The sequence below is a fragment of the Myxine glutinosa genome, chromosome 5 (genome assembly GCF_964187855.1).
Source record: "Myxine glutinosa chromosome 5, kmMyxGlut1.1, whole genome shotgun sequence".
Classification (NCBI taxonomy): Eukaryota; Metazoa; Chordata; class Myxini; order Myxiniformes; family Myxinidae; genus Myxine; species Myxine glutinosa.
Window position 1 is genome coordinate 8,088,831 of NC_136265.1, and position 26,498 is coordinate 8,115,328.

A 26,498-nucleotide genomic window follows, 5' to 3' on the forward strand; every position below is an offset into this window, starting at 1 on the left:
TATAAAAAAAGCATTTCTGACGTGAATGTGTAGGCCTATAAAAAAAAGCATTCTGACGTGAATGTGTAGGCCTATAAAAAAAAACATTTCTGAGGTGAATGTGTAGGCCTATAAAAAAAAACATTTCTAAGGTGAATGTGTAGGCCTATAAAAAAAAACATTTCTGACGTGAATGTGTAGGCCTATAAAAAAAAGCATTCTGACGTGAATGTGTAGGCCTATAAAAAAAAACATTTCTGACGTGAATGTGTAGGCCTATAACAAAAAGCATTTCTGAGGTGAATGTGTAGGCCTATGAAAAAAAACATTTCTGACGTGAATGTGTAGGCCTATAAAAAAAGCATTTCTGAGGTGAATGTGTAGGCCTATAAAAAAAAACATTCTGACGTGAATGTGTAGGCCTATAAAAAAAAAGCATTCTGACGTGAATGTCTAGGCCTATAAAAAACATTTCTGAGGTGAATGTGTAGGCCTATAAAAAAAAACATTTCTGACGTGAATGTGTAGGCCTATAAAAAAAAAACATTTCTGACGTGAATGTGTAGGCCTATAAAAAAAAGCATTTCTGACGTGAATGTGTAGGCCTATAAAAAAAAACATTTCTGACGTGAATGTGTAGGCCTATAAAAAAAAACATTTCTGACGTGAATGTGTCGGCCTATAAAAAAAAAGCATTTCTGACGTGAATGTGTAGGCCTATGAAAAAAAAGCATTTCTGAGGTGAATGTGTCGGCCTATGAAAAAAAGCATTTCTGACGTGAATGTGTAGGCCTATGAAAAAAAGCATTTCTGAGGTGAATGTGTAGGCCTATGAAAAAAAGCATTTCTGAGGTGAATGTGTCGGCCTATGAAAAAAAGCATTTCTGAGGTGAATGTGTAGGCCTATGAAAAAAAGCATTTCTGACGTGAATGTGTAGGCCTATGAAAAAAAGCATTTCTGACGTGAAGGTGTATCGTGATGTCTTTACAGGTGTGCTTCGTCAACTGTTAAGGTGAAATAAATTTACCTCATTGAAGACACTTATTGCAGGAAACCCCTTTTCCGTAGTCGATGACAAGCCTGCGTCTTGGCTGCAGTCTCACAATTTCCCACAACATCCTCGCGTGTTTCAGTCACGAGCTTCACCATGGCTACGACTGGGTGGTGTCATTAACGTCCTTTCCGGCGTCATGTGCATCAGCGTTTTGCCTCGTCCGGGGCGGGTTGTAATCGATTTGCGTTTCCATGTTTAATGCCTGAGCCAAAGGCTGCGTTATCCAAAATATGGTGAACGAGAACGGCACTTGGTAGAACGACCCCCGCCAGGTTAAACAGTTTATGTTTGTACGCACCGATAGACCAGATCTGGATTCGGACCTGAACCAAAATCGAATCGGCTTGTTCTTGTCAAGGAACCAACTCATCCACCTCGTTTAGTCATAACTCATCCATAATTTTTTTAATATCATATTATATATCGCTTTTGGTTCGATCTCTCAATAGTGAAGAATTACTTACGAAATTAAATAATACTTGTATCCGAATCCATATCCACATCTTCACCAAAATCGCGTCCATTCTGTCTTGTCACACACCCAACCTGCCATCAATTTTCGTCCAAATCCGTCCATAACTTTTTTGAGATATCGTGTTTATCGATATCTATCGATTTTAGCCCTGCAACTCAATGGTGAAAAATCATTTAAAAAATTATCTGATCAAATACTTGGCCAAATCAGATATTGGCCAAATGATAAAGAAAATAAGTACTTTATTAATCGCTGAAAATAAATAAATAATAATTATAAAAAATTAAATTATTAATCAATTCGGTCAGAGAACACATAAACCACCACCATTTCATCAGAATCTGTAACTTTAAAAAAAAAATTTTTTAGTCATTAATCGAATCATTAAATAATTAATCGATTAATTGATTGATTAATTAATAAATAAAAAATAGCCTTTGCAGCCAAATCACCTGCTCATTGGCATGTCCAAATATCAGCTTCCTAACTCAAAAGGTGCCTGAGTTAATGGTCAGAAGAGAAAGGAAATTTAATTAATTAAATAAGTACTTTTTTAAAAAACAAAAAAACTTTAGAGGCCATTTTTCCCCGCAAAGCGGGGGTTGGCCTTTTTTGGGCACCGTGGTTGTTGTTGTTTTTTGGTCCCCTTTTTGAAGCAATGTTTTACGGCTGGATGCCCTTCCTGCCGCCAACCCAGTTTGTCGCCTTTTTACGACAAACAGGGAATAAATAAGTACTTAATTAATCGCTAATAATTAAATAAATCCTCAATTAATTGATTAATCAAAAAAAAACAAAAAAAACAAAAACAAATACCGTTTTTTGACAACGAACTTGCTCACTACTGTGCCGAAATTTCAGCTTCCTAGCTCAAAGGATGGCTGAGATATCGTCCGGACAAACAAACAAGAAAGCAAGAAAGAAAACAAGAAACCAGAGTGAAAACTGAGTACTCTCTTTCAGCGTGCGTCACTGCCGAGCCCCCTTTGGTGCCCGGCAATGACGATTTGCAATGCCTGGAGATGGCATAGGAAAGGAGCGGTGTACAATATAAAGGAAGCTGAGGATGGTTGGTTGATCCTGTAGATGGTTCCGTTATTTGCGAAATTGATACTTTTTGATCGGACACGTGGGGGAGTCAGCGCAAGCTGATCTGCCTGTATTTCCAGTGGTGATCTAAAGAGTCTAAAATGGCCTTCACTGTTGGGCCCAGACTATGTGTTGTGGAGGACCGTTCCAAACATCTTTTGACGAAAATATCCTCGTCTTTTATTTAGTCTTTAACAGTCGTGATCTCAGACTCGTAGTCTTACGAGGACACAAGTAGGCAGTAGATAAAATCAATGCCACCAATGTAATTTCCACCAATGACTGCAGAATTGGCACACACAGGTTCAGATGGGAATGCAAAAAATAAAGGTGAACCCTTTTTATGAGAGAGACAGAGACAGAGACAGAGACAGAGACAGAGACAGAGACAGAGAGTGTGTGTGTGTGTGTGTGTGTGTGTGTGTGTGTGTGTGTGTGTGTGTGTGTGTGTGTGTGTGTGTGTGTGTGTGTGTGTGTGTGTGTGTGTGTGTGTGTGTGTGTGTGTGTGTGTGTGTGTGTGTGTGTGTGTGTGTGTGTGTGTGTGTGTGTGCAGTGCATTCAGAAACCTTCACTTTTTTCACATTTTGTTATGTTGCAGCCTTATGCTGAAATCGTTTAAATTCATTTTTTCCCTCATCAATCTACACTCAATACCCCATAATGACAAAGAAAACAGGATTTTAGAAAGTTTTGGAAATTTATTAAAAATAACAAACTGAAAAACTGAAAAAACTGAAAAACTGATCAGTTTGGACATACCGCACATAATGTTGTTGAACCTAAACTCAACTTGCCTCGTTGCTGTGTTCATCAACTCCACAAAGACTTGTTCTGAGATCTACAGATGTTTCAGATCACTGTGATATAGCAGGTGTGAACATATATCAATAGTCTCCGTCAGTGGGACATTCGTGAACAAGATTTGTATATCAAAGGCGATTATGTTGTCCGCACTTGTCGGTGTTGTAGCACAAATTGCTTCTGCAAAAGTGAAAGAATCTTTGATCACCAATTGTGAAAGTGACTCCAATACAAGCTGCAGTTCCTCTCCCAACCACTTGGCAAGTTCATGTTGTGCCGAACCAACCATGGACAATATCGTTCTTAGTGGGACATTTTCTTTGTGGGTCTTCGGCAAGCTGTACATTCTTGGACTTTGGGCTCCAACAGGTTTGATTCTGTTGTACAACTCCATCGATAGTTCCCCGCCCTTGTGGAGCTGTAACATCTGTTTGGTGATCTGACCTTCCAACCGTGACGTACGGTCGTGTTCGGCTGCACATCCCAATTGTTGGAATTGTATTTCATCTTTGAGAATATTCATCATTTTGTTGATTTAATCGATCCTATTCAAGATCACAACTCCGGTGCATTTATCAGGTTTACAAATGTGAATGTCACCATTCCTCTTCAATCCTCGTATTGCCAAGAGTCTCGTTGCATGTGAAAGTCCGTGACGTCATTCGGGGTTTTCCCAATCCCTTAAATTTTCGACCCTCTCAAAACCTCCGTCTTAAAAAAAAAAAAAAAATTCCCCTTTCTGTTTGCACAGATTGTATGTCATCCCTTAATAATAGCATAAAGCCGTGGTTCTTAACCTGGGTTTGACCGAACCCCAGGGGTTCAGTGAGCCAGTCTCAGGGGTTCGGCAGAGGTCCTCCGAAACGCATTGCAATTTGTTTTTTTGGGGTTTTTAGTTTTGTATCAATTTTGAATCCTTGCGTAATTACGCTTATTATTAATATTATTATTATTTTGCTATGTATGTTACAAACGAATGTAAATGTTATTTGTAATTGTATTCCCATCCCATTCATGGTTTCTCTGGTCTGTGTTTAAGATAAGTTGTTTCACACTGACTGTAGTAAGTTGAATCAATGAGCAACTTGCTAATTATTCTGTTGATGGTGCTTACTTGCTTACTTACTTACTGGATTTTGGACTTTGCAGGTGTTCGGAAATTCCAGTGAATAGCCTCGATTAGCTTGCCATGTGCCGTGCGTCATTGGTCGCGCCTTACTTTGGAGTTACTGATTAATTGAAAAGTGAGTTGGAAATGTTTGTGGATATGCAGGGCAGGTTCAGAGTTATATTAAAGTCAAAAGTTGATGGTGATTATAATATATGATTGAATTACTCAGAAAATTAGGTGGAGGTGATATAACTCCTTTGGTCGCAATTAAAAACTAACAATTCACAGTTTTCTATGTAATATTATAATGGGATTTGAGGTGACAGAGTTGAGTACATAATAAATCCCGTCATCGTAACTATAAGTTATGTTTTCTTCGTTAAAATTTCTCAGTTTTCAGAGGGTACTGATTATATTTAAGCATGTTCCTTTTTTAATTTTTGTCATGTTATTATTTGCCCGAACTCAATTAAGATCAGTTTGTTACTTTTTATTTTATTTTTTTTGCAGTATGTCGAGCAAAAAAAGGAAGCGGTCGGAGGATTACTTGCGGTACGGGTTCACGTATTTGACGGAATGGGACGGAAGTCAGCATCCTCAATGCATGCTTTGCAATGTCAAGTTGAGCAACTCCAGCCTAGCACCAGCAAAACTACGGGAAAACTTCAAAAAACTGCACGATGACGGGCAGTACAAAGACACAACCCTGGATGAATTCAAATTGAAGAGAGTCCGATTCGACGTAAATGCTACCTTGCCCACTCTCGGCTTCATTCCAATTGACAAACTGATCCTCACCGCGTCGTATGAAGTTGCGTACCTGATCACAAGGCAGGGCAAACCGCACACCGTTGGCGAGACACTCATCAAACCGGCCGGGTTGAAGATGGCCAACATCATGCTGGGAAAAGCTGCTGAAAACAAATTGTCTCTCGTTCCACTCTCAAATGACACCATCAGATGCAGAATCGATGACATGAGTGACGACATCCTCACCCAGGTAGTTGCAGATTTAGTCGCGAGCCCGATGAAATTCAGCCTTCAACTCGACGAGACCACCGACGTTTCGAATTTGAGCCAGCTCATCTTATTTGTGCGTTATGTCAAAGGAGACGAGATCAAGGAAGACTTTCTGTTCTGCAAGCCTCTCACAACAACGACGAAGGCAGCTGACGTGAAGAAGCTTGTGGGCGACTTCTTCAGAAGCAACGGCCTCTCGTGAAACATGTCTGCAGTTTGCTCGGACGGAGCTCCAGCCATTGCTCGATGCAACTCCGGTTTTGGAGCGCTGGTGAAGGCCGATGCACCACACATCATCATTACGCACTGCGTCCTGCACAGACACGCGCTGGCATCAAAAACCCTGCCTCCAAAACTGGCCAATGTTCTGAAAATAGTCGTTGAAACTGTGAATTACGTGCGAAGCCGTGCTCTGAATCATCGCATCTTCAAAGAGCTGTGCAATGAAATCGGCTCTGAATTCGAAGTCCTTCTCTACCACTCTAACGTTCGATGGTTATCACGAGGGAAGGTAGTGAGCCGTGTTTTTGCCTTGCGTGTAGAATTATCCCTGTTTTTGCGAGAACACCAGCATTGCCATGCAACGCACTTCCAAGAGTCAGAGTTCATCCTCGCCTTGGCGTACTTGGCTGACATCTTCGACGCACTCAATCATCTCAATTGCCAGATGCAGGGCGGTGGAGTGAATGTCATCGAATCTGAAGAAAAGCTGAGCGCTTTCCGAAAGAAGTTACCGTTGTGGAGGCGGCGAACAGAGAACGACAACTTCGAACTTTTCGCTACTGGACGAGTGCGTGAGCGGGATCGAAGATGAGTCTGAAGTTGGAGGCACTGCTGTACCGGGGGAGCTGAAGCAAGCGATTGCCACGCACTTGGATGAGCTGGGAAGTCATTTGACGGCTGCTTCCCCGACCAAGAGCAATACCCAGCATGGGTGCGGCAGCCTTTTACTTTCGACGTTGCAACAGCAGATGTCAACGACCAATACCTCGACGACCTCATCGAACTTCAGCAGAGCCAGACTCAACAACAACTCTTCGGCACAACAACACTCTCAACGTTTTGGTGCCGCCAAATGGAAGGGTATCCTCACATCGCTAAAATTGCCCTTGAGATCCTCACGCCGTTCGTTACAATGTATCTCTGCGAGCAGGCGTTTTCGAAACTGGTGGACATTAAAACAAAGAAAAGGAGCAGGCTTGCATGCGAAAATGATTTGAGGGTGGCCCTTGCCAAAACAAAACCACGCATATTTCCCAGATCGCCTCCCGAAAAGATGAACAGAAAACGCATTAAGATGCAATTCTTCTTAATTTTTTGGTCAAATTTGAGAGGTTCCGCGAGTGTTCGGTGGGTTTCGTTAGGGTTCGGCGCCTTTAAAAAGGTTAAGAACCACTGGCATAAAGCCTGGTGTTGGCTTAGCGGTTAGGGTGCAGGCTTGGGATCATAGGATCCTGAGTTTGAATCCCGGTCGATCGCTGAATTAACGCCAGCGGGGTTGACTCAGCCTGTCATCCTTCCGAGGTCGGCAAATTGAGTACCAGCTTGCTGGAATGAATGATCCCGGTGTGTACCCCAACTTAGAATAGGTACACCGTATCCCTGCACATCCTAAGAGGCGACTAAGGGTGGGCGTCAGGAAGGGCATCCGGCCATAAAAACATTGCCTCAAACAGGGAACCATGATTGTCATGGGGCCCGCAAGACTAACCCCTGCTCTAGCGGGGAAAATGGCCTTAACACGATCATTCAGTCATTCATTCCTTAATAATAGCACACTCATAAATAAACAATTAATAATAATTGAATGTATATCACCGATTGATTAATAAACGACTGTTCGGCCCTATGACTTCGCCATATCAAAACGGTTTTGATAATTAACATACAGGCTGCACAACAGACCATGCTTTCCTAGCTTGGGTGATGGAGAAGTGTGTCCACTCAGCAAGGCCGGGCAGGACTTAGAGCTGCGGCACAGGGAGAGAAAACCAATTATATATATATGTATAATAATAACCACCTTTAGAGGCCATTTTTCCCCGCAAAGTGGGGGTTGGCCTTTTTCGGGAACCGTGGTTGTTGTTGTTTTTCGGTCCCCTTTTTGAAGCAATGTTTTACGGCCGGATGCCCATCCTGACGCCAACCCTTTTTGCCGCCTTTAACGACAAACAGGGAATTACCAGTGAACTGGTACTCAATTAGCCGACCTCGGAAGGATGACAGGCTGAGTCAACCCCCCTGGCATTAATTCAGCAATCGACCGGGATTCGAACCCAGGATCCTAGGATCCTAAGCCGGCACCCTAGCCGCTAGCCCAACACCAGGGAGAGAAAACCAATTAATGGAATTAAATAGTTTGTTTTTTGCTATGAATATTTCATATGATGCTAATATGATTCGAAGACACAAAGGATCATGATGAAGTCTGCAACCAAGTCGTCATAGTGCGTGCATCTTCACGAGCGGAATGTCCCCAAACACCACTCCAACTCCCACGTATGGCCGATAAGCCGGCAACTCACTCGGGACGGACAATAAAAATACCTGTTATGATTGTCACCAGGGAGCACCGGCTGCACGACGAGGTGACGCCGACGGCGAGGGTGGCTCTCCAACAACGGCAGGCCGGTGGCTGATGTGGTCGTTGTCCACACAGTGGGTGCACGATGGGTAGAAGACCTGTGGGAGACCTGCATGGAGACAAGATGTTGTGGAGACTTAAAAGGTAATGCTGTAAATAACGTTTAATCAACAGGTTACCAAAACACCCAAAACTAAATTGCTTGCAGAAAATAAAGTTTTTGTGATTTTATTTATTTATCCTGAGTAACGCCTGTCCAAGCAGGCCTCTCCAATCCAAGATGGTGGCCTGAGCGTTCACGTTGAGGTAATGGCTCTTCCACTCTCTACATCCACCCCTTCTAAAGGATATTTTAGCTTTGCCGTCTTGAAGCATCCCTAAATCAAAATTATAATTTTTTTTAGAAAAGCATCTTACAATGAGGCTTCAAAATAACCATAAAGGACATTGTGTAGTGTTACCTGAACAGGGTCCCCTGCTCAAAGTCAAGGGGAGATGGCCAAGAGAGAATAGAGTACAATGAGAATCGAGTCCGGTGGAGGAAAGAGTTAAATGAGGTAAGGGGAAGAGGGTGGGACAATTATTAAAGGCACGTCGACCGACAACGCTCGATGTTTGGTGCGCCATTGAAAGAGCATCGAAGAAAAGTTGGACTTGTGTGCCTGAATGTTTTAATCCTTATGACCAGCCTCGTCCTCTCTGAGTCTGGGAGGTCGGTGGTTCAAACCCGGCTGAGTCATAGCAAAGACTTTAAACTAGAGAGTTACGAGAACAGATTACCCTGCGCAGTGTTCAATTATATAATTCAATTGAAATAAAATAAAGATTTTAAAAGTTGAAGAGAAAAAAAATCCGGAAGTTTACCGTCGTTGATGCAGCGTCTTATACACCACCTTATTTAACATGTCCAAGTCCTGCTAAATGGAAGGGTTTTCAAAGTGGAAAAAACGCATTTTGTGTTCTGTAGTGTTCAAGTATATAATTCAATTTAAATAAAATAAAGATTTTAAAGGTTGGAGAAAAAAAAAATCCGGAAGTTTGCCGCCGTTGAAGCAGCGTCTTTAACACCACCTCATGTAACATGTTACATTAGTTCCTCGTGCCTGCTTGTGTCCTTTACGACGTCCTTACAATCAAAGTTTCCCTTTTGGAATGATTTAAAATTTTGCTTGATGTTACGGGGTCCCCCCCTTACCTCTGGTCTCGGTGGACCTCCGAACCCCGAGAGGGTCCCCGGCAGAAAGATGTGTTATCCTTGGTTGAAATCCAGCAAATAATGTCCCTCAGTGGAACCAGCAAATGAAACAGTCAAAGCAATAATGCAACCACACCAGGTTATAACCAAACAATAATAAAAAACCACCTTTAGAGGCCATTTTTCCCCGCAAAGCGGGGGTTGGCCTTTTTCGGGAACCGTGGTTGTTGTTGTTTTTCGGTCCCCTTTTTGAAGCAATGTTTTACGGCCGGATGCCCTTCCTGACGCCAACCCTTTTTGCCACCTTTAACGACAAACAGGGAATTACCAGTGAACTGGTACTCAATTTGCCGACCTCGGAAGGATGACAGGCTGAGTCAACCCCCCTGGCGTTAATTCAGCGATCGACCGGGATTCAAACCCAGGATCGTAGGATCCTAAGCCGGCACCCTAGCCGCTAGCCCAACACCAGGGATTTATAACCAAACAATAATATATTATAACCTGGTTATAACCAAACAATAATCTATCTATAATTCCAGTAATCTCTGTGTGTATGTGTGTGTGTTTGTCTGTGACCGCTGTTTCTCGACAACCACGGGTCCGATATACTTGAAACTTGCCAGGTATATTGCTGGGGACCCGAGGATGTGCCTTTTCAAGGTTTGAAATTAATCGGACAAGTGGTTCCCAAGGTATGGTCACCGTACTCGCAAGCCGTTCGCTTTGGCTTTGCGAATGGACCAAACCATTTCATGTAAATAGAGGGGGGGGGTTCTACCGTACTCGCAAGCCGTTCGCTTTGGCTTTGCGAATGGACCAAACCATTTCATGTAAATAGAGGGGGGGGGGGGGGGTTCTGTGGTCGTTACTGCCACGTGGTTTCAAAGTTTTTTTTTGTTGTTGTTGTTTGCACGCATGTTTTTTTGCACCCACGTACGGGCACGCCCTAGTATATTGTTACAGATACGACTTTGATGGTATGGTGGGCCGAGCGGGATGGCCGCCGTATCCGTACAAGTTACCCCGATTGCACCCGGGGTTGACTAATCGCGCTATGCTGGCTCAATAAGAAAAAGAAGACACCCGGCTGGATTACAATCACACAATACGACACCAGGGGTTCAGTTCTCAAGACCTCCGGAGGAGGTTATATTAAGGCGGAAAAGGTTAGATTACAGGGACAAGAGGGAAACATAGGAAGGTGGGCACTTAGACACAACCTTATATTAACCCTAGACAGACCACAGATAAACGGGACAACGCTGACTCACACGGGATTTGATGGCAAGGAAAGCGGCAGTCGATGGCTCAGGTGCACCTGGCTCCGGGACAGAATCACGTACGGTGGTGCCCAGCAGATGCGGGGAGGTCGCTCAGCGCTCGTGGGTCGCGACTTTGGTGGAGATGCCGGGGAGGTCGCTCAGCGCTCGTGGGTCGCGACTTTGGTGGAGATGCCGGGGAGGTCGCTCAGCGCTCGGGAGGGTGGCGTCTTGTCCTTCCAAGCTCGGGGCGCATCTGACGTCACGTCCGGCGCGGGGCCGCGTATATCCGGCGGGGAGTGACACGCCCTCGGCTCGTTAGCGCCGCCCCAGATGGCATCGGCCCATGGCTTCTCATTGGGTGCGGGGGTTACCGGCTCCGCCCTTGACGAGGGGCCGACAGGGAGCCCCTTCGTGGTAACCCCGTGGAGCGCGTGGTCAATGGCGGCTAACCGAGCCGGAAGGAGGACGCCCACTCCCCATGCCGTCACCGCGCCGCCCCCCTCTTTTGTTGTTGTTGTTGTAGTTGGCGCTTCTTCATGGGGAAGAGATGCGGAGAGGTATGGGGAGGTCCTAAACTTCCTAACAGGTGCCATATAATCACATTCTGGTGCAACGAAGAGTCATAATTAATGGAAACAAGTCCTTAACTGACATAGATTAAGAATAACTAGCAAGATGTCCTATAATTGTCTACGCGTGGTGCGGGGGACCTGGGCACGACATTTAATGGGGGGATGAAGGGGAAGATCGGGTCTAATGGGTGTTGTTTACAGACAATGGGACTAGGGAATGGGGTAAGGGGAGAGTTGGGGAGTATCGGAGAAGATAGGGGAATATTTACAAGCGGATATGGAGGTCAAATTCCATACCCGCAACATTGCACCCTTCTCTACCCTCGGGGCGTCCCGACCCGATAAATTTTTAACTACTTTAGTGTGGCACGCAATGTAGTTCCCTCTACTATTAACTCTACCCTGAGTGCGACAGTTTTACAGATATTCACAAATGAGTAAATATGTCCCCCTGCGACGTTGCACCCTTCTCCTCTCAGAAACACACCCACAGGATAACCGAATCCGGAAAGAATCCTCAAACTAAACATACAGCCGGTAGGGAGCATTATTTACAAGACTACGCTGATATTTACACTACGATCCAGGACCTGTCTTTGGAGGAACACATGCAGATGTTATGCATAGAGAGAGCGCGCTTGCCAACATCGATACACCAACCCACGAGTGCTCTGTGGCCGACGGCCTTTAATAACGTGCAGAGCACCCTGTCCCAGCATCAAAAGCACCACCCCACCACCAATCGGTGCAGTCACCATTGTTCATTGGAATAAAAATAACTTCAACAACCCCTAACCCTGCAGGTGTCTCTTGCTCTTCTTGTGGTGCACTTGGTGTTACTTAAAAGTGGTTCACCTGTATGGCATAGGTGCCACGTTGACCCATAGGTCCATCCCCGGGTGGTGCTTGGCCGCAAACGAACTGCGGTCCATCGTGGGTGGCCACAAACATTGCGGTCCATATGGTGTATCGATCCCGGCAGCAAGCAGCGAAAGTGCAGGCCCACAACTGCGTCGCCAGCACCTCTCTCTCCTCTCTCTCTACCCCAAAGCCAGATCCTCGGAGGTGGGAGACAAAAACAAGACAAGTGAGCAAGGTGGTAAAGGCGCAAAAGTGCACGCAATATAAGGTGATGCACACTGGGGGCACATGGGAACCAGGTGAGACAGGTACGTTCCTACCGTACGCCCCCCCCACCAGGTAACCTACATGGCCCCTCCCTTACCCCTTACTGTATCAACAAAACACAACACTACCCATAAACATCTACTTTACAAATCCACAAACATCCCTACTGTCTTCCCCGTTCCTCCCATATACCAAATTCGTCTTCTCTCCCTCCTAACCAATCAAATTTGCCATTTTCAACTCTCATCAAAATTTGCCATTTCCAACTCAACATCAAAATTTGCCATTACCAATTCATCATCAGTCCCTCCTAGGGAGGGAGAGATGGAATCACCCCAATGTCTCATCCACGTCGTGATGCGTCTCACAAATCCTCACAGCAATCTCATTTCCTGCACAAAACAAAGAAAACACAGGTGTGGAGTCATCATCATCACCACAGGTAAGTGGCTGCGTATGGTGCGACAGGTTCTTCAATCCTAACTATTTCCTAAATGACTTTAACAACTTTACACTACCCGGGGTCTTTCTCCGGCCAAACCATTGGCCCTCTTACACTACGGGTTCTAAAAACCAATTCCCATTGGCCAAACTGTGGTGCTCTTCAATTTGGGGTCTCACTCCCCCGATTCATCTCCCGGTGCCCTCGTACAATTTCTGGGCTGCGACGTGCACCTCTCCCAGTGGGTCTACCCACCTGCACACCTCCACCACTGCAGTTGCCTCCGAGCTTACCTGCTCCTTACCCTAACCTAACTACCAGGGGAAGGCCCTCTGGCTCTCTCCCCACTCCGTGCCCTCTCTGGCACTGGGCTGCCCGATCCACACCCGGGATCCTCAGGCACCCACTCACAACTACCGGCTCCCAGAGCCCACCTGCGGCCTCACCTGGCCGACATCCTCACAGTGGTGGAGTGCCCAACCAACTACACACACTAACAGGCTACACGCCCAGCCATTTCCACAACACTAATGCACCCATTCACAACACCATTCTGCAACCGCACCACAAATGCCAATATCCAACCACAATTTACCTGCACCCTCTACCTAACACTTACACTACCCGCCCCGGGTGCTCGTGAAAGGGGTCCACTCTTCCCCCATCCACACCTTCGCACCATGCACACCACTCCGTACCACTCACTCCAACTCTCTCCACACACCTGTACCTGCACACCTGTGCTCTCACACCTGGTGCCACCTGCACCCTTCTCTCCCCAAGCGCATTCGCGCTGATCCACTCACTCACTACTCATACACTGCTCCACACACCTGTCCAGTTGCACACCTGTGCAATCACACCTGTCCAGTTGCACACCTGTGCAGTCACACCTGTTCAATTCTCACTCACACGGCATCATCTCAGCTAACTACTCCCTTCTGAAACTTGCGCTTCCCAGTCGTCCCTTTAAACTATTGCGCTCCCACGTCATTATCATCCATACTAATCTACCTGCGTCCCCACTACAGGTATCAGTCACTAACTAAACTTAACGTTACCTAATGTCATCTTCGCTAGATCCCTACACACCATATCCTAACCCACCCGGGCTAGTTTTCACTGCCATACACCCCATAAGCTATTGCTCCTTTGCCCCACCATGGGAAAGGTGGCAGGGATGCCACCCTCTCCCACCGGGCCTATCGCTCCTCAATCCCCCAGTCCTCTGGCACTAATAAGCCCCCCTTATTCAGAGGTACTGGGTCCCGCCTCGGCATCTAAAGCCGAGGCAATCCACGGGGGCGCCTGCTCGCCGGTGTAAGGTCTTATCCGGTCGGCGTGGACGATCCGAGGGAGGGCTCGTGGCCCCATTTTGATCTTAAAGACCACGTCACAGATTTGCGACAGGACGACTCCTGGGCCTTGCCAGGGGGAGGTGAGTTTTGGGCACCTTCCCTTCCGCCTCCGGGGATTAAAGAACCAAATCTTCGTCCCCGGAGCGTATTGACTCCCCTGGCTCCGGTCGTCGTACCTGCGCTTCATCTTTTCCCCCGCCAGATGGAGTTGGCGGCGGGCGAAGGCATGGACTAGCTCCATGCCTTCCTCTAGGTGACGTGCGTACCCCTCCCTCGGCGGGTTAACCACTGTGTCTGGCACGGGACCGCATAGCAAGTCGGCGGGAGCCCGTAACTCCCGCCCATACATAAGCAACGCTGGACTGCATGCGGTGGCCCCGTGCTGGCTGGTCCGGTAGGCCATAAGCAAATAAGGGAGATGTTCGTCCCAGTCATCCTGACGGGTGGTGGTGAACAGTGCCAGTTGTTGGATTAAAGTTCGGTTGAATCTTTCCACCATCCCGTCAGATTGAGGTCTTAAAGGCGTTGTCCTGGTTTTTCGAATTGACAGGAGACTGCACACATCTTTTAGTAATTTGCTCTCAAAATTTCGTCCCTGGTCGGTGTGCAACTCCTGTGGAATCCCATGCCGGCACACAAATCCTTCCACGAAGGCCTGCGCTACCACCCCTGCTTCTTGGTTGGGGAGGGCGTAGGCCTCCGGCCACTTGGTGAAGTAGTCCATCACAACGAGGATATACTTATTACCTTGGCGGGTGCGGGGCAGCGGTCCTAGAATATCCATAGCCACCCGCTCAAGGGGGGCCCCCACCTGATGTAATTGAAGGGGGGCCCTCATCCTCCGTGCTGGTCCCTTTTTGGCAGAACAGGCGTCGCATCTCCGACACCAGTCCTGTATGTCGCGCCCCATATTCACCCAATAGAACCTCCGGCGGACCCGAGATATTGTCTTTGTCCTGCCCAAATGGCCGCCGGAGCGGGTACCATGCACCTGTTGCAATATGACGTTCTTGAATTTGTCAGGGACTATCACCAGCCAGGAAGTTCGATCAGAGGGAACCTCCACCCACTTGCGATACAAGATGTTGCCTTTCAATTCCAGGGTCTGCCACTGAGCCCAATATGCCTTTGTTTGTGCCCCGAGGGGGGTGACCTCTTCCCCCTTTGGTCTTTGCCCCAATTTGACCCATTGGAACACCGGCCCCAGAACAGGATCCTCCTGCTGGGCCGTGCTCCAAGCCAACTCTCCAAATTCCTCGTCCGCGGTTAGTGGCAAAATTGGCCCTCTCACCCGGGTTGCCCGGACGACGAGAATCGGGGCGGAATCGCCCAATTGCTCCCTCTCCTCGTGTCTCGCACAAAATTTACAGTTTTCCCCCAGACAAGGACGCCGAGAGAGTGCGTCCGCATTACCATGGGCCTTCCCGGCCCTATGGGCCACATCAAAATCGTACTGCTGCAACTTTTCCAACCACCTTGCAATTTGGCCCTCCGGTTCCTTGAACCGAAGGAGCCATTGCAAGGAGGAATGGTCAGTTCTAACCAAAAATTTCCGCCCGTACAAGTACGGGTGGAAATGGTTCATGGCAGCCAGCATAGCCAATAACTCTTTGCGAGTGACGCAATAATTTCTCTCGGGCCTACTTAAGGCCCGACTATAATAACCAATCACTCTCTCCACGCCCTCCTGTGTCTGAGACAAAACTGCGCCCAATCCTTCCTGGCTCGCATCCGTGTCCAGGGTAAATGTCCCGTCACTAGTGGGGTAAGCTAGAAGGGGTGCGGATGTTAGACACCCCTTCAATTTTTGGAAGGCCTCGTGGCACTCCCGTGTCCAATTAAATCGCGTCCCCTTCTCCGTAAGCCGGTGGAGGGGACGGGCCAACTCCGCAAATTTCGCCACAAAGCGCCGGTAGTAGGAGCAGAGTCCCAAAAATCCCCGCACCTCTTTGATGGTACGTGGTGCGGGCCACTCCTCTACCGCTTTAATTTTGTCTGGGTCTGTTTTTACCCCCTCGCGGCCAATCACGTGACCTAGATAGGCCACCTCTCTTGCAAACAAAGTGCACTTACTCGGGTTCAGCTTCAACCCTGCCTGTCTGAGGCACCCGAACACCTGGTCCAAATTAGCTAGTGCCTGGGGGAACGTTTGGGCATGTACCAGGACGTCATCCAGGTACACCAGGCATGATTGCCATGGCATGCCGCCTAGTACATGCTCCATCAATCTCTCAAAGGTGGCGGGGGCGTTACACAAACCAAACGGCATCACAGTAAACTGATACAGTCCCTTACCTGTGGAAAATGCCGTTTTCTCCTTCCCTGCCCTATCCATCTCCACCTGCCAATACCCACTCTTGAGGTCCAAAGTTGTGAACCAATTTGAGCCCGCAACGGCATCGAGGGTGTCATCAATCCTTGGCAGGGGATATGAGTCCTTGAGTGTCACGTTGTTTAGCTGGCGATAGTCCACGCAGAACCGCGTGGTCCCATCCTTCTTTTTGACCAGCACAACAGGTGACATCCAAGGACTTCCCGAGGGCTCGATCACACCTGCGTCGAGCATTTTTGCAACCTGCTCGTCAGCTTCCGCCCTCTTGCTCCAAGGGAGCCGTCGGGCGGCCTGACGAATAGGCCGGGCCTCACCGGTGTGGATCTGATGTTTCACCAGGCCCGTACGTCCAATATCCTCGGTGGACAGGGAGAAGAGGTCCAAATGGGACCCAACCAGTTTGTGTAAGGCCTCCCTCTGGGTACCTCCCAACTCTACGCTACTACGATTTACCATCTCGCAAATGGGATCGGGCCAATTCCTACTTGTTATTGAAGGCTCCCCCCGGGGTCGGCTCGGCTGGACGTTCTCGCCCCTCACTGTCGCGACTTCCTCAACTGGGGTGCAGCCAGCTACCCTCGTGCCCCTTACTATAGTGCGTGGTTCTGTACTCACATTTACTACTCGGACGGCCACTACCGGTCCGTCCGTTTTTACAAGGGTGCGGCCCACGATTAAACCCGGTATGGACTGCGCTGCCACCGGTTCGACCAGGCCGCAGGACTCCTGCCATGTTGGGCGAGCTGCCCACCGGGCCGGCACTATCGCCTCGGCCCTTGGGGGGATGGTCACGGCCTCGGAAGCCTCCAGCTCCGCTCTCTCGGCCGTGCTCACTCCCCCTAACGGCAGCTCTTCTACTCCCACCTGCAGGATCCCCCGGCACAAGTCGATTTTACAACCGCTGGCAGTCAACAGGTCCAACCCTATTAAACATGGGTCGCACACCTCCGCCACCCAAACATCTATCTCCCTCCTTACCGACCCTAACTTGAGGGTCACAGAACCACGCCCTATGATCGGGGCCGTTACCCCGGTAGCAAGCTGCAAACTATAATTTTGCAGGCGCTGGATCTTATCCCAGCCACCTGCGCTCGAATCAAGGACCACAGGGCTGATGATCGTGGCGCTAGCTCCTGTGTCCACTACGGCGTCTACCCCCACGCCGGCAATTTTGCATCTAATTGTCAGGCTACCGGTTCCAATTTGGCCACAATAAATGACCTGTCGCGTCAATGAGGGCTCTCCTCCATCCTCTGCTGCCGAACACCGCCCTACGTGCCCGACACCTTCTAGTTTCCCGGGGTCTGGCGGGGGGGTGTCTGGGGTCGGCTAACCCGCTCCCCCCTGGGCGGAGTTGAGGACCTCAACTGCCGGGGATCATCCCGGCGCGCGTTTCGACAGTGCCGCGCCAGGTGACCCAGGCGGTTGCAGGTATAGCACCTCACCTGATAAGGTGCTTGCCTCCGGAATTCCAAATTCCCCCCCCTGTAGGTCCGAATTGGATTACCCGCTCGTGGTCCACCGCGGGCCACCTCCGTGGCCGCCTGCCATGGTCCAGGTCCCGCCAGGCGCTGGTCCACCAGCCTCCGGACCATGCCCGCCAGGTCAGGACCCACGTCGGGGGCGGGTCCCCTAAGGGGTCCGCCCTCCACCGGGGGTCCCACCTGGCGGACCGCCATTGCGAGACGCTCGCCCCCTCGGGCCAGGGGCCTCGCTGCTTCCCAACGGGCCGCAGCGTCAGCCGCCTGGCTCAGAGTCTGCGGGCGCCACATGGCGAGCTGTTGCCGGAGCTCAATATCCGGGAGGGCCTGGATAAAATGGTCCAGCGCCAGGCTTTCCCGGGAATCCGCTGCCATGCTAGCATGTGCGATCCCCACTGCGCGGCGAATGTCGTGGGCAAGTTCCCCGATGGCTTCCTGGGGCTTGCGTTTTCGCAGCGCGAGCTGAGCTTTAACAAGCTCGCTCTGCTGTTCTATGCCGAATCGATTAATTAGGGCGTCGCGGAGGGCTGGCAGGGTGAGAGCACCCGCTGGTAATGCCGTCAGCACCTCCGCCGCCGCGCCGCGCAATGCGGCCACCAGGTGTACTCCACCTTCGTCCTCACCCCAACCGTTGCCCTTACACACACAGTCGAACTGCGCCAGGTACGCGCGTAGATCACTCTTGCCGTCATACGGCGCGAGTGGGACCTTGTGGGACCACCTCGTATGTGAGTCGTTGCCCGCCTGCCGGACCCCGTGCGTCGCCCCTTGCGGGGTCAGCGCGGGGCCGAACCGGCCGGGCCCCCACAGTACACTACCCCCAAGGGGCTCTCGTGCCTCCCCGGTCCCTCCAACAACTACCCCTGTTGGTGTCGATGCATGGGTCACACCTCCGCAACCCGCTACCCATTCCATACCACCACCACCACAACCTTGCTCACCCACACCTCGCACCTCTCGTTCCATACCCTCCGGACCAGCCATACACCTCACTCTTGGCCTCTCACGAACATCCGGGTCTATCTCGACCCCCAAGCTTATTAAATCACCTGGCGCATCATACGCACGACCATATTGGTCACCACTTACACCGGGTCCTCTTTCTCTTCGCTTCTCCTCCATCACCTGCGAATCCCTCATCCGGTTAATGAGCACATCATCACGATCCGAACACAGACTCTGGACCAATTCTTTTACCTCCTCTTTTATCTCTTTCTTATCCTCTCTCCGTCGCTTTTTAATTTCGCTCACCCCTTCTTCCACTTCTTCTAATTTTTGCCTCATCTCCTTCATCTCTTCGTGCGCCCCTTTAAGTTCTTCCTCTAACTCCACTTTATTTTTTTCTATGTGCTCCCGCACCTCCCGCTCTTTAATCTCCATTACCTCTACCACCTTGTCCATTTTCCTCGTCAGGTCCTCATGTACCGTCTGACACTCTTTTTTAATTACCCCTACGTCCTTTTTCATCTCCTTCTGTGTCGATTTTAAACCCTCTATTACCGCTGTGTTCTTCTTTACCTGGTCCCCCAACTCCTTTTGTCCCACTGTCAGTTGTTCTACTCCCAGCGTCAACTCCTCTATACCACCTTGCAATTTTACAGTCCCCTTTCTCACCTCTTTCTCCATGCGCTCCTTACAGTGCCTCACCTCCTCGCGCACTCCTCCGACCTCCTCACTCACTCCTCTTCTGATCTCTTCTCCCATCACTTGCATCTCCTGCCCAGATGCCACCCTCATCTGCTCCATTTCCTCCCTGTGAGCATCCAGTTTGGTTTCTACCCCCATTCTGACCCCCTCTATCTGCTGCCCCATTTGGTTAACTTCCCTTTCCGCTTGGTCCCTCATGTCCCTCAATTTGCCTTCCATGGTGTTTTCTAACCCCTCTAACCCTTTTTGCATCCCTTCCATTTGATTCTCTTGAGCGGCCATTCTGTTTTCTACCCCCGTTAACCCCTCCTGTATTTCCCCTAATCTATCGTCTAATTTCCCAAATTTCATGTCTAATCCCTTAAAATTATTGTCTAATCCCTTAAAATTATTGTCTAATCCCTCACTGGTACCCCTCGCTTCGTCCCTCATTACCCCCATTTGCTCACTCTGAGCCCTCGCTTCGTCCCTCATTACCCCCATTTGGTTTCCCATTACCCCCATTTGGCCCTCCAATCGCTCACCCTGAGCATCCATCCGGCCCTCCAATCGCTCACTATTCTGGGCCATAAGGGCCTTCATTTGTATAAAAAAAAGGCCCCAATCCATCGGGGGCGCTGCCACGGTCGCTGGCGCGGTGATCAGCGAGGCGCCATTTTGCGCGCCCGCTTCTTCGTGCGTGACGGCGCTATTTTGCGAACCTGCCGCCCTCACTGCTTCGCTCTCCTCCTGTCCCTCATTTTGGTCCTGGATCGACCCTACCTCACTCTCCTTTACCGGACCCCAGCCGTCTTGATCCGCCATAGCGCGACTTGCAAAATTCGAGTTTCGTAAAACAAAACAAATTTCGGCCGCTCCAAATTTTGACCAAATTTTTTTTTTTCCTCTATTCGTTCTTTTTTTTCCTTCAAAATTTGGTCGGGCCTCGAATCCCACTCCTGACACCAATTGTTACAGATACGACTTTGATGGTATGGTGGGCCGAGCGGGATGGCCGCCGTATCCGTACAAGTTACCCCGATTGCACCCGGGGTTGACTAATCGCGCTATGCTGGCTCAATAAGAAAAAGAAGACACCCGGCTGGATTACAATCACACAATACGACACCAGGGGTTCAGTTCTCAAGACCTCCGGAGGAGGTTATATTAAGGCGGAAAAGGTTAGATTACAGGGACAAGAGGGAAACATAGGAAGGTGGGCACTTAGACACAACCTTATATTAACCCTAGACAGACCACAGATAAACGGGACAACGCTGACTCACACGGGATTTGATGGCAAGGAAAGCGGCAGTCGATGGCTCAGGTGCACCTGGCTCCGGGACAGAATCACGTACGGTGGTGCCCAGCAGATGCGGGGAGGTCGCTCAGCGCTCGTGGGTCGCGACTTTGGTGGAGATGCCGGGGAGGTCGCTCAGCGCTCGTGGGTCGCGACTTTGGTGGAGATGCCGGGGAGGTCGCTCAGCGCTCGGGAGGGTGGCGTCTTGTCCTTCCAAGCTCGGGGCGCATCTGACGTCACGTCCGGCGCGGGGCCGCGTATATCCGGCGGGGAGTGACACGCCCTCGGCTCGTTAGCGCCGCCCCAGATGGCATCGGCCCATGGCTTCTCATTGGGTGCGGGGGTTACCGGCTCCGCCCTTGACGAGGGGCCGACAGGGAGCCCCTTCGTGGTAACCCCGTGGAGCGCGTGGTCAATGGCGGCTAACCGAGCCGGAAGGAGGACGCCCACTCCCCATGCCGTCACCGCGCCGCCCCCCTCTTTTGTTGTTGTTGTTGTAGTTGGCGCTTCTTCATGGGGAAGAGATGCGGAGAGGTATGGGGAGGTCCTAAACTTCCTAACAGGTGCCATATAATCACATTCTGGTGCAACGAAGAGTCATAATTAATGGAAACAAGTCCTTAACTGACATAGATTAAGAATAACTAGCAAGATGTCCTATAATTGTCTACGCGTGGTGCGGGGGACCTGGGCACGACATTTAATGGGGGGATGAAGGGGAAGATCGGGTCTAATGGGTGTTGTTTACAGACAATGGGACTAGGGAATGGGGTAAGGGGAGAGTTGGGGAGTATCGGAGAAGATAGGGGAATATTTACAAGCGGATATGGAGGTCAAATTCCATACCCGCAACAATATTATAAATCACACACAAAGAGCCATACAACAATGGGGGTAATCACCCCTACTTTCAAATCTTACGGTAATATCCTTGTCAAGCCCCTTAACCCCACACTCACGGCACCTCCCCCAATGTCTCTGCACCCCTCCAAGGCGAAGTCCCAATGTCTCTGTGCGCTCCCGCGATCGGGGAGTCAAAGCCCGATGGTCAATTGAGGCGTAGACGAGCGAGACGACCCCGAGGTCACGTGCTCAACCCCCAGCCACACAGCGGTGGAGAGGAACCTCACAAAGACGCGCTCCGACGTACACGTTGCGGTTCAATCCGTGAGCCTCCGTATAATTATCACGTGCCCCTTTCTGGCACAGCCGTCCCTGGCAATCCACCGGGGAACAATGCCCAGCCGACACGACAAAAGCCTGTTCACTGCAGGGTGCTCGCGTGGCGAAGGTGGCGGACGGCTTTCGCTCCAACCCGGATTCTCAAGGCCTGGATCCTCCGGAACCTCAATGAGAATACCCGACGACACAGGCTCCACGCACTCCGGCGATATTTCTTATCGCCCGAACTTCCCTTCAAGGACGCAATGTTCACTCGCACTGGACGTCGAACGCTCGGGCCGGAGCTTGAACCACCATGTCTCTTTTCGATGTCCTCCCACCTCTCTCTCCTTCGCTCCACCTCTTCCGGTCTCGATCCGGATTTCCGGCCACATTTTACCAGGAGCGCTTTTAAATCTTTTAACCACAACAACCCTTTCCCTTAAGTCACAATAAGCATAATATCTAGAATACTTCGAACCAACAACAATAATCATAACAACAATCATTAGGGCCGAATACGTAACACTTCCCCCCCCCCCCTCAAGAAAGAAAGTTTGAACACCGCGAAAACTTTCATTGCATGCCCTCTTTGAACAGGCAAAAGTAAATTCACAACCCAAATCAGCAATCCCCGTGGGCAACAATATTCAACCTTCCCCAAAAATAAAGCAACAAAATTTTACACAACCCCCAGAGCTTTCCAAAGTTAATTCCCTCTGGACCAAGCGTCAACAACGCCATTGTCCCTGAACCTCTGATTTTTACTTCTAGTTTCTCTTGAATGAAGGTTAAGGGGTTGTGACCAAAAACCCAAAGGCCAGCAAATCTATAGCACTTTCCCCGGGAGGCCGAGCTGAAAGCCAGGTTCCATGATGGTTGGGTGGTGAGGCCTGGAAGTATTCACTACATGGACGCCTTTAGGAACGTGGAGTTCACGGTTAGTCCGGGGAGGAAAGTTCACTACATGGACGCCTTTAGGAACGTGGAGCTCACGGTTAGTCCGTGCAGGAAAGTTCACTACCTGGATGCCTTTCGGAACGTGGCGTTCACGGTTAGACCGTGTAGGAATCTTGGCTCGGTGGCTCCGCAGCATTCAGTCCTTCAGCTTTTCCGGACTCCTAATAATTACGGGGGGACCACTGGTCACAGTAGTCACCTGACTGGCGGTCTCCTTCTCGGCCACTGCTCCGACAAGCCTTCCTTTGGGAGCTGTCACAACTCTGGAAGCCTCCCTAATAATATCGCTTGCGGCCACCACCACTACTACTCCGTGGTCCTCCTCTGTAGCCCCCTCGACCCCGAGGAAATGCCTTCCCTACAGTGATGGTCCGACCCTCCAACTCCTTGCTTTTCAGATCCTTTTCTGCCTCTCTGGCGTCCTTTGAGTTTTCAAACGTGACAAAGCCAAACCCTCTTGACTTTCGTGTCTCCCTGTCTTTTATCAGCAGCACTTCCAAAAGCGGTCCATAGTTGCTGAAGGCAGACTCCAAAACATCTTCCTGTGTTTTGAAGTTCAGTCCACCTACAAATAACTTGCTAAACTTGTCGCCATCCCGAACTGGTGTGGTGTTATTTTCCCTACTGGGCTTTTTAACCACCATCGGGTTACCATAAACCTGACCACCGGCCAAATCATTCCCGATAACAACCGATACTCCCTCTACAGGAAGCGTGGCTTGTAAACCGACGGTGACCGGTCCTGACACCAAATCGGACTCCAAATGGATGACATGAAGTGGCGCACGAACACAGCCACCAATCGCCTGTAAACAAACACTATCCCCAGTTGCCGTCTCCTCGGACCATGGCAAGATGCCTTCAAGCATTAAAGATTGATGTGCTCCTGTGTCCCTCATTATCCTAACCGGTCTCCGGTTAGTCGAGGCTCCATCCAGTGACACAAACCCCTCGGAAATAAATGGTTGGTAACCCTTTTGAGGGCGATTTCTCACAATGGCCATCGCATTTGGAGTCGTACTAGTCGAACTCCGCTCCTGATTTTCCTTTCCCAGAGCATAACAGTTGGACATCCAGTGTCCCGGTTTATGGCAAAAAGTGCAAGTAGGCCCGGATGAGAACCTCGTGGTCTGCCAAGGCATGGGGGTGGCGGTCTGTCTCGAGTCCCCCGGATGATAGGTCTGTCTTGGAACCGCAGTCTTCTGATTTCTAGAAGTCGTGGTGTCAAAGTGGACCTCATTTTCATCCCAAGGCCACCCCCAAGGATTTTCGTTCTCCGCCCCTGATGTACCATAGCTCCCCTGGCTAGGTCTGGGCGAGAAGTTCGGTTTGTGGAATCCCATCCTGTGTGTTAAGGCATAGTCATCTGCCATGGTGGCTGCCTCATACAGCTTTGGTACTTTCCTTTCCTCCAGATGAACTTTAATGTCCTCGTGGACACACTGTTGGAATTCCTCCACCAGGATCAATTGTCGTAATAGTTCGAAGTCTTTCCCAACTCCTTTTGAATCACACCACCTATCAAACATGGTTTCCTTCACTCTGGCAAATTCCACATGGGTCTCACTCTCCCTCCTCCTGGCATTCCGGAATTTTTGCCGGTAAGCCTCCGGGATCAATTCATAGGCTTTGAGAATGTGTTTCTTCAATACCTCGTAATCTGCACATTGGTCAATCGGTAAAGCCGAATAAATCTCTTGAGCTTTACCCACCAGAACACTTTGCACTAGTATGGACCAGTACTCCTCAGGCCAGTTTAACTGTCGTGCCACTTTCTCAAATTGTGGAAAAAACTTGGCTACCTCCTTTTCATTGAAGGGTGGAACCAGCCTCACATGTCTGCCAACATCCCAGGTTTTCTGACTAGGTGTTGAACCAGTCAGCAGGGATGGTACCTCTCCCCGTTCTCTCATTAACTCCAGCTCCTTGACTTTAATTTCCTGCTGATGCACCAATTCACGGTCCTTTAACTCCCTTTCGGCTCTTCTCTCCTCTGCTTCGAGTTCCCTTGCAGCTCTCCTTTCCTCTGTTTTTTGTCTTCTAACCTTTCCTGGAGTTCTCGTTCCTGTGCTGCTCTTTTTCCCTGGAGTTCTCTTTCCACTCTCCTTTCTTCTGCTTGTTTCTCTTCTAACCTTTCCTGGAGTTCTCGTTCCTGTGCTTTTTCCCTTTCCTGGCTCCGTAACTGCATCTCCAGTTTCTGGAGCTCCACATTTTCTTGTTCTTCTTGTAACCAATCCCAGGCTACCTCTTCCCATGCTTTTAATCCCACCATAGATTGTATCACCACTGTCTGCATCTCTGCCTTCTTCATATTAGTTCGGACCTCCAAGCTAAAATGTTTGGCCAATTTCCAGAGGTCCGATTTTACTAACGCTCTGAACTGTGCTTCACTCGGGGTCACTGTAAACTTCTCTGCGTCAAACTCCATAGTGACTACTGGTAACACCTGTTAACCTTCACACAAGAAAATTTTAACAAACAAAAACAAATTATTATTATTTTATTTTTTTGTTGTTGTTTGTTTTTGGAAAAAAATTGGTAATTCTGGGAATGTTCGGGAATTCTTTCCCGGACTAAATTTAGGAATTTTTTTTAGATCCCGGACGCAGACCTAATTGCGAGCCCACGAATATCAATTGGACGAGCCCCCAATTTCTGTTACGGGGTCCCCCCCTTACCTCTGGTCTCGGTGGACCTCCGAACCCCGAGAGGGTCCCGGCAGAAAGATGTGTTATCCTTGGTTGAAATCCAGCAAATAATGTCCCTCAGTGGAACCAGCAAATGAAACAGTCAAAGCAATAATGCAACCACACCAGGTTATAACCAAACAATAATATATTATAAATCACACACAAAGAGCAATACAACAATGGGGGTAATCACCCCTACTTTCAAATCTTACGGTAATATCCTTGTCAAGCCCCTTAACCCCACACTCACGGCACCTCCCCCAATGTCTCTGCACCCCTCCAAGGCGAAGTCCCAATGTCTCTGTGCGCTCCCGCGATCGGGGAGTCAAGGCCCGATGGTCAATTGAGGCGTAGACGAGCGAGACGACCCCGAGGTCACGTGCTCAACCCCCAGCCACACAGCGGTGGAGAGGAACCTCACAAAGACGCGCTCCGATGTACACGTTGCGGTTCAATCCGCGAGCCTCCGTATAATTCTCACGTGCCCCTTTCTGGCACAGCCGTCCCCGGCAATCCACCGGGGAACAATGCCCAGCCGACACGACAAAAGCCTGTCCACTGCAGGGTGCTCGCGTGGCGAAGATGGCGGACGGCTTTCGCTCCAACCCGGATTCTCAAGGCCTGGATCCTCCGGAACCTCAATGAGAATACCCGATGACACAGGCTCCACGCACTCCGGCGATATTTCTTATCGCCTGAACTTCCCTTCAAGGACGCAAAGTTCACTCGCACTGGACGTCGAACGCTCGGGCCGGAGCTTCAACCACCACGCCTCTTTTCGATGTCCTCCCACCTCTCTCTCCTTCGCTCCACCTCTTCCGGTCTCGATCCGGATTTCCGGCCACATTTTACCAGGAGCGCTTTTAAATCTTTT

General features: G+C 49.6%; 1 protein-coding gene across 1 annotated transcript in view; it reads right to left on the reverse strand.

Moving 5' to 3' along the window:
* LOC137428743 (uncharacterized) overlaps nucleotides 1-26,498 on the reverse strand; it is a 207,239-nt gene that overhangs the window by 77,352 nt on the left and 103,389 nt on the right. Inside the window, exons 4-5 of the mRNA XM_068118641.2 lie at nucleotides 8,078-8,223; nucleotides 7,436-7,500 (exon numbers count right to left, since the gene is read on the reverse strand). Coding sequence (XP_067974742.2) covers nucleotides 7,436-7,500; nucleotides 8,078-8,223 — 211 coding nt within the window. The remainder of the gene's footprint in view (nucleotides 1-7,435; nucleotides 7,501-8,077; nucleotides 8,224-26,498) is intronic.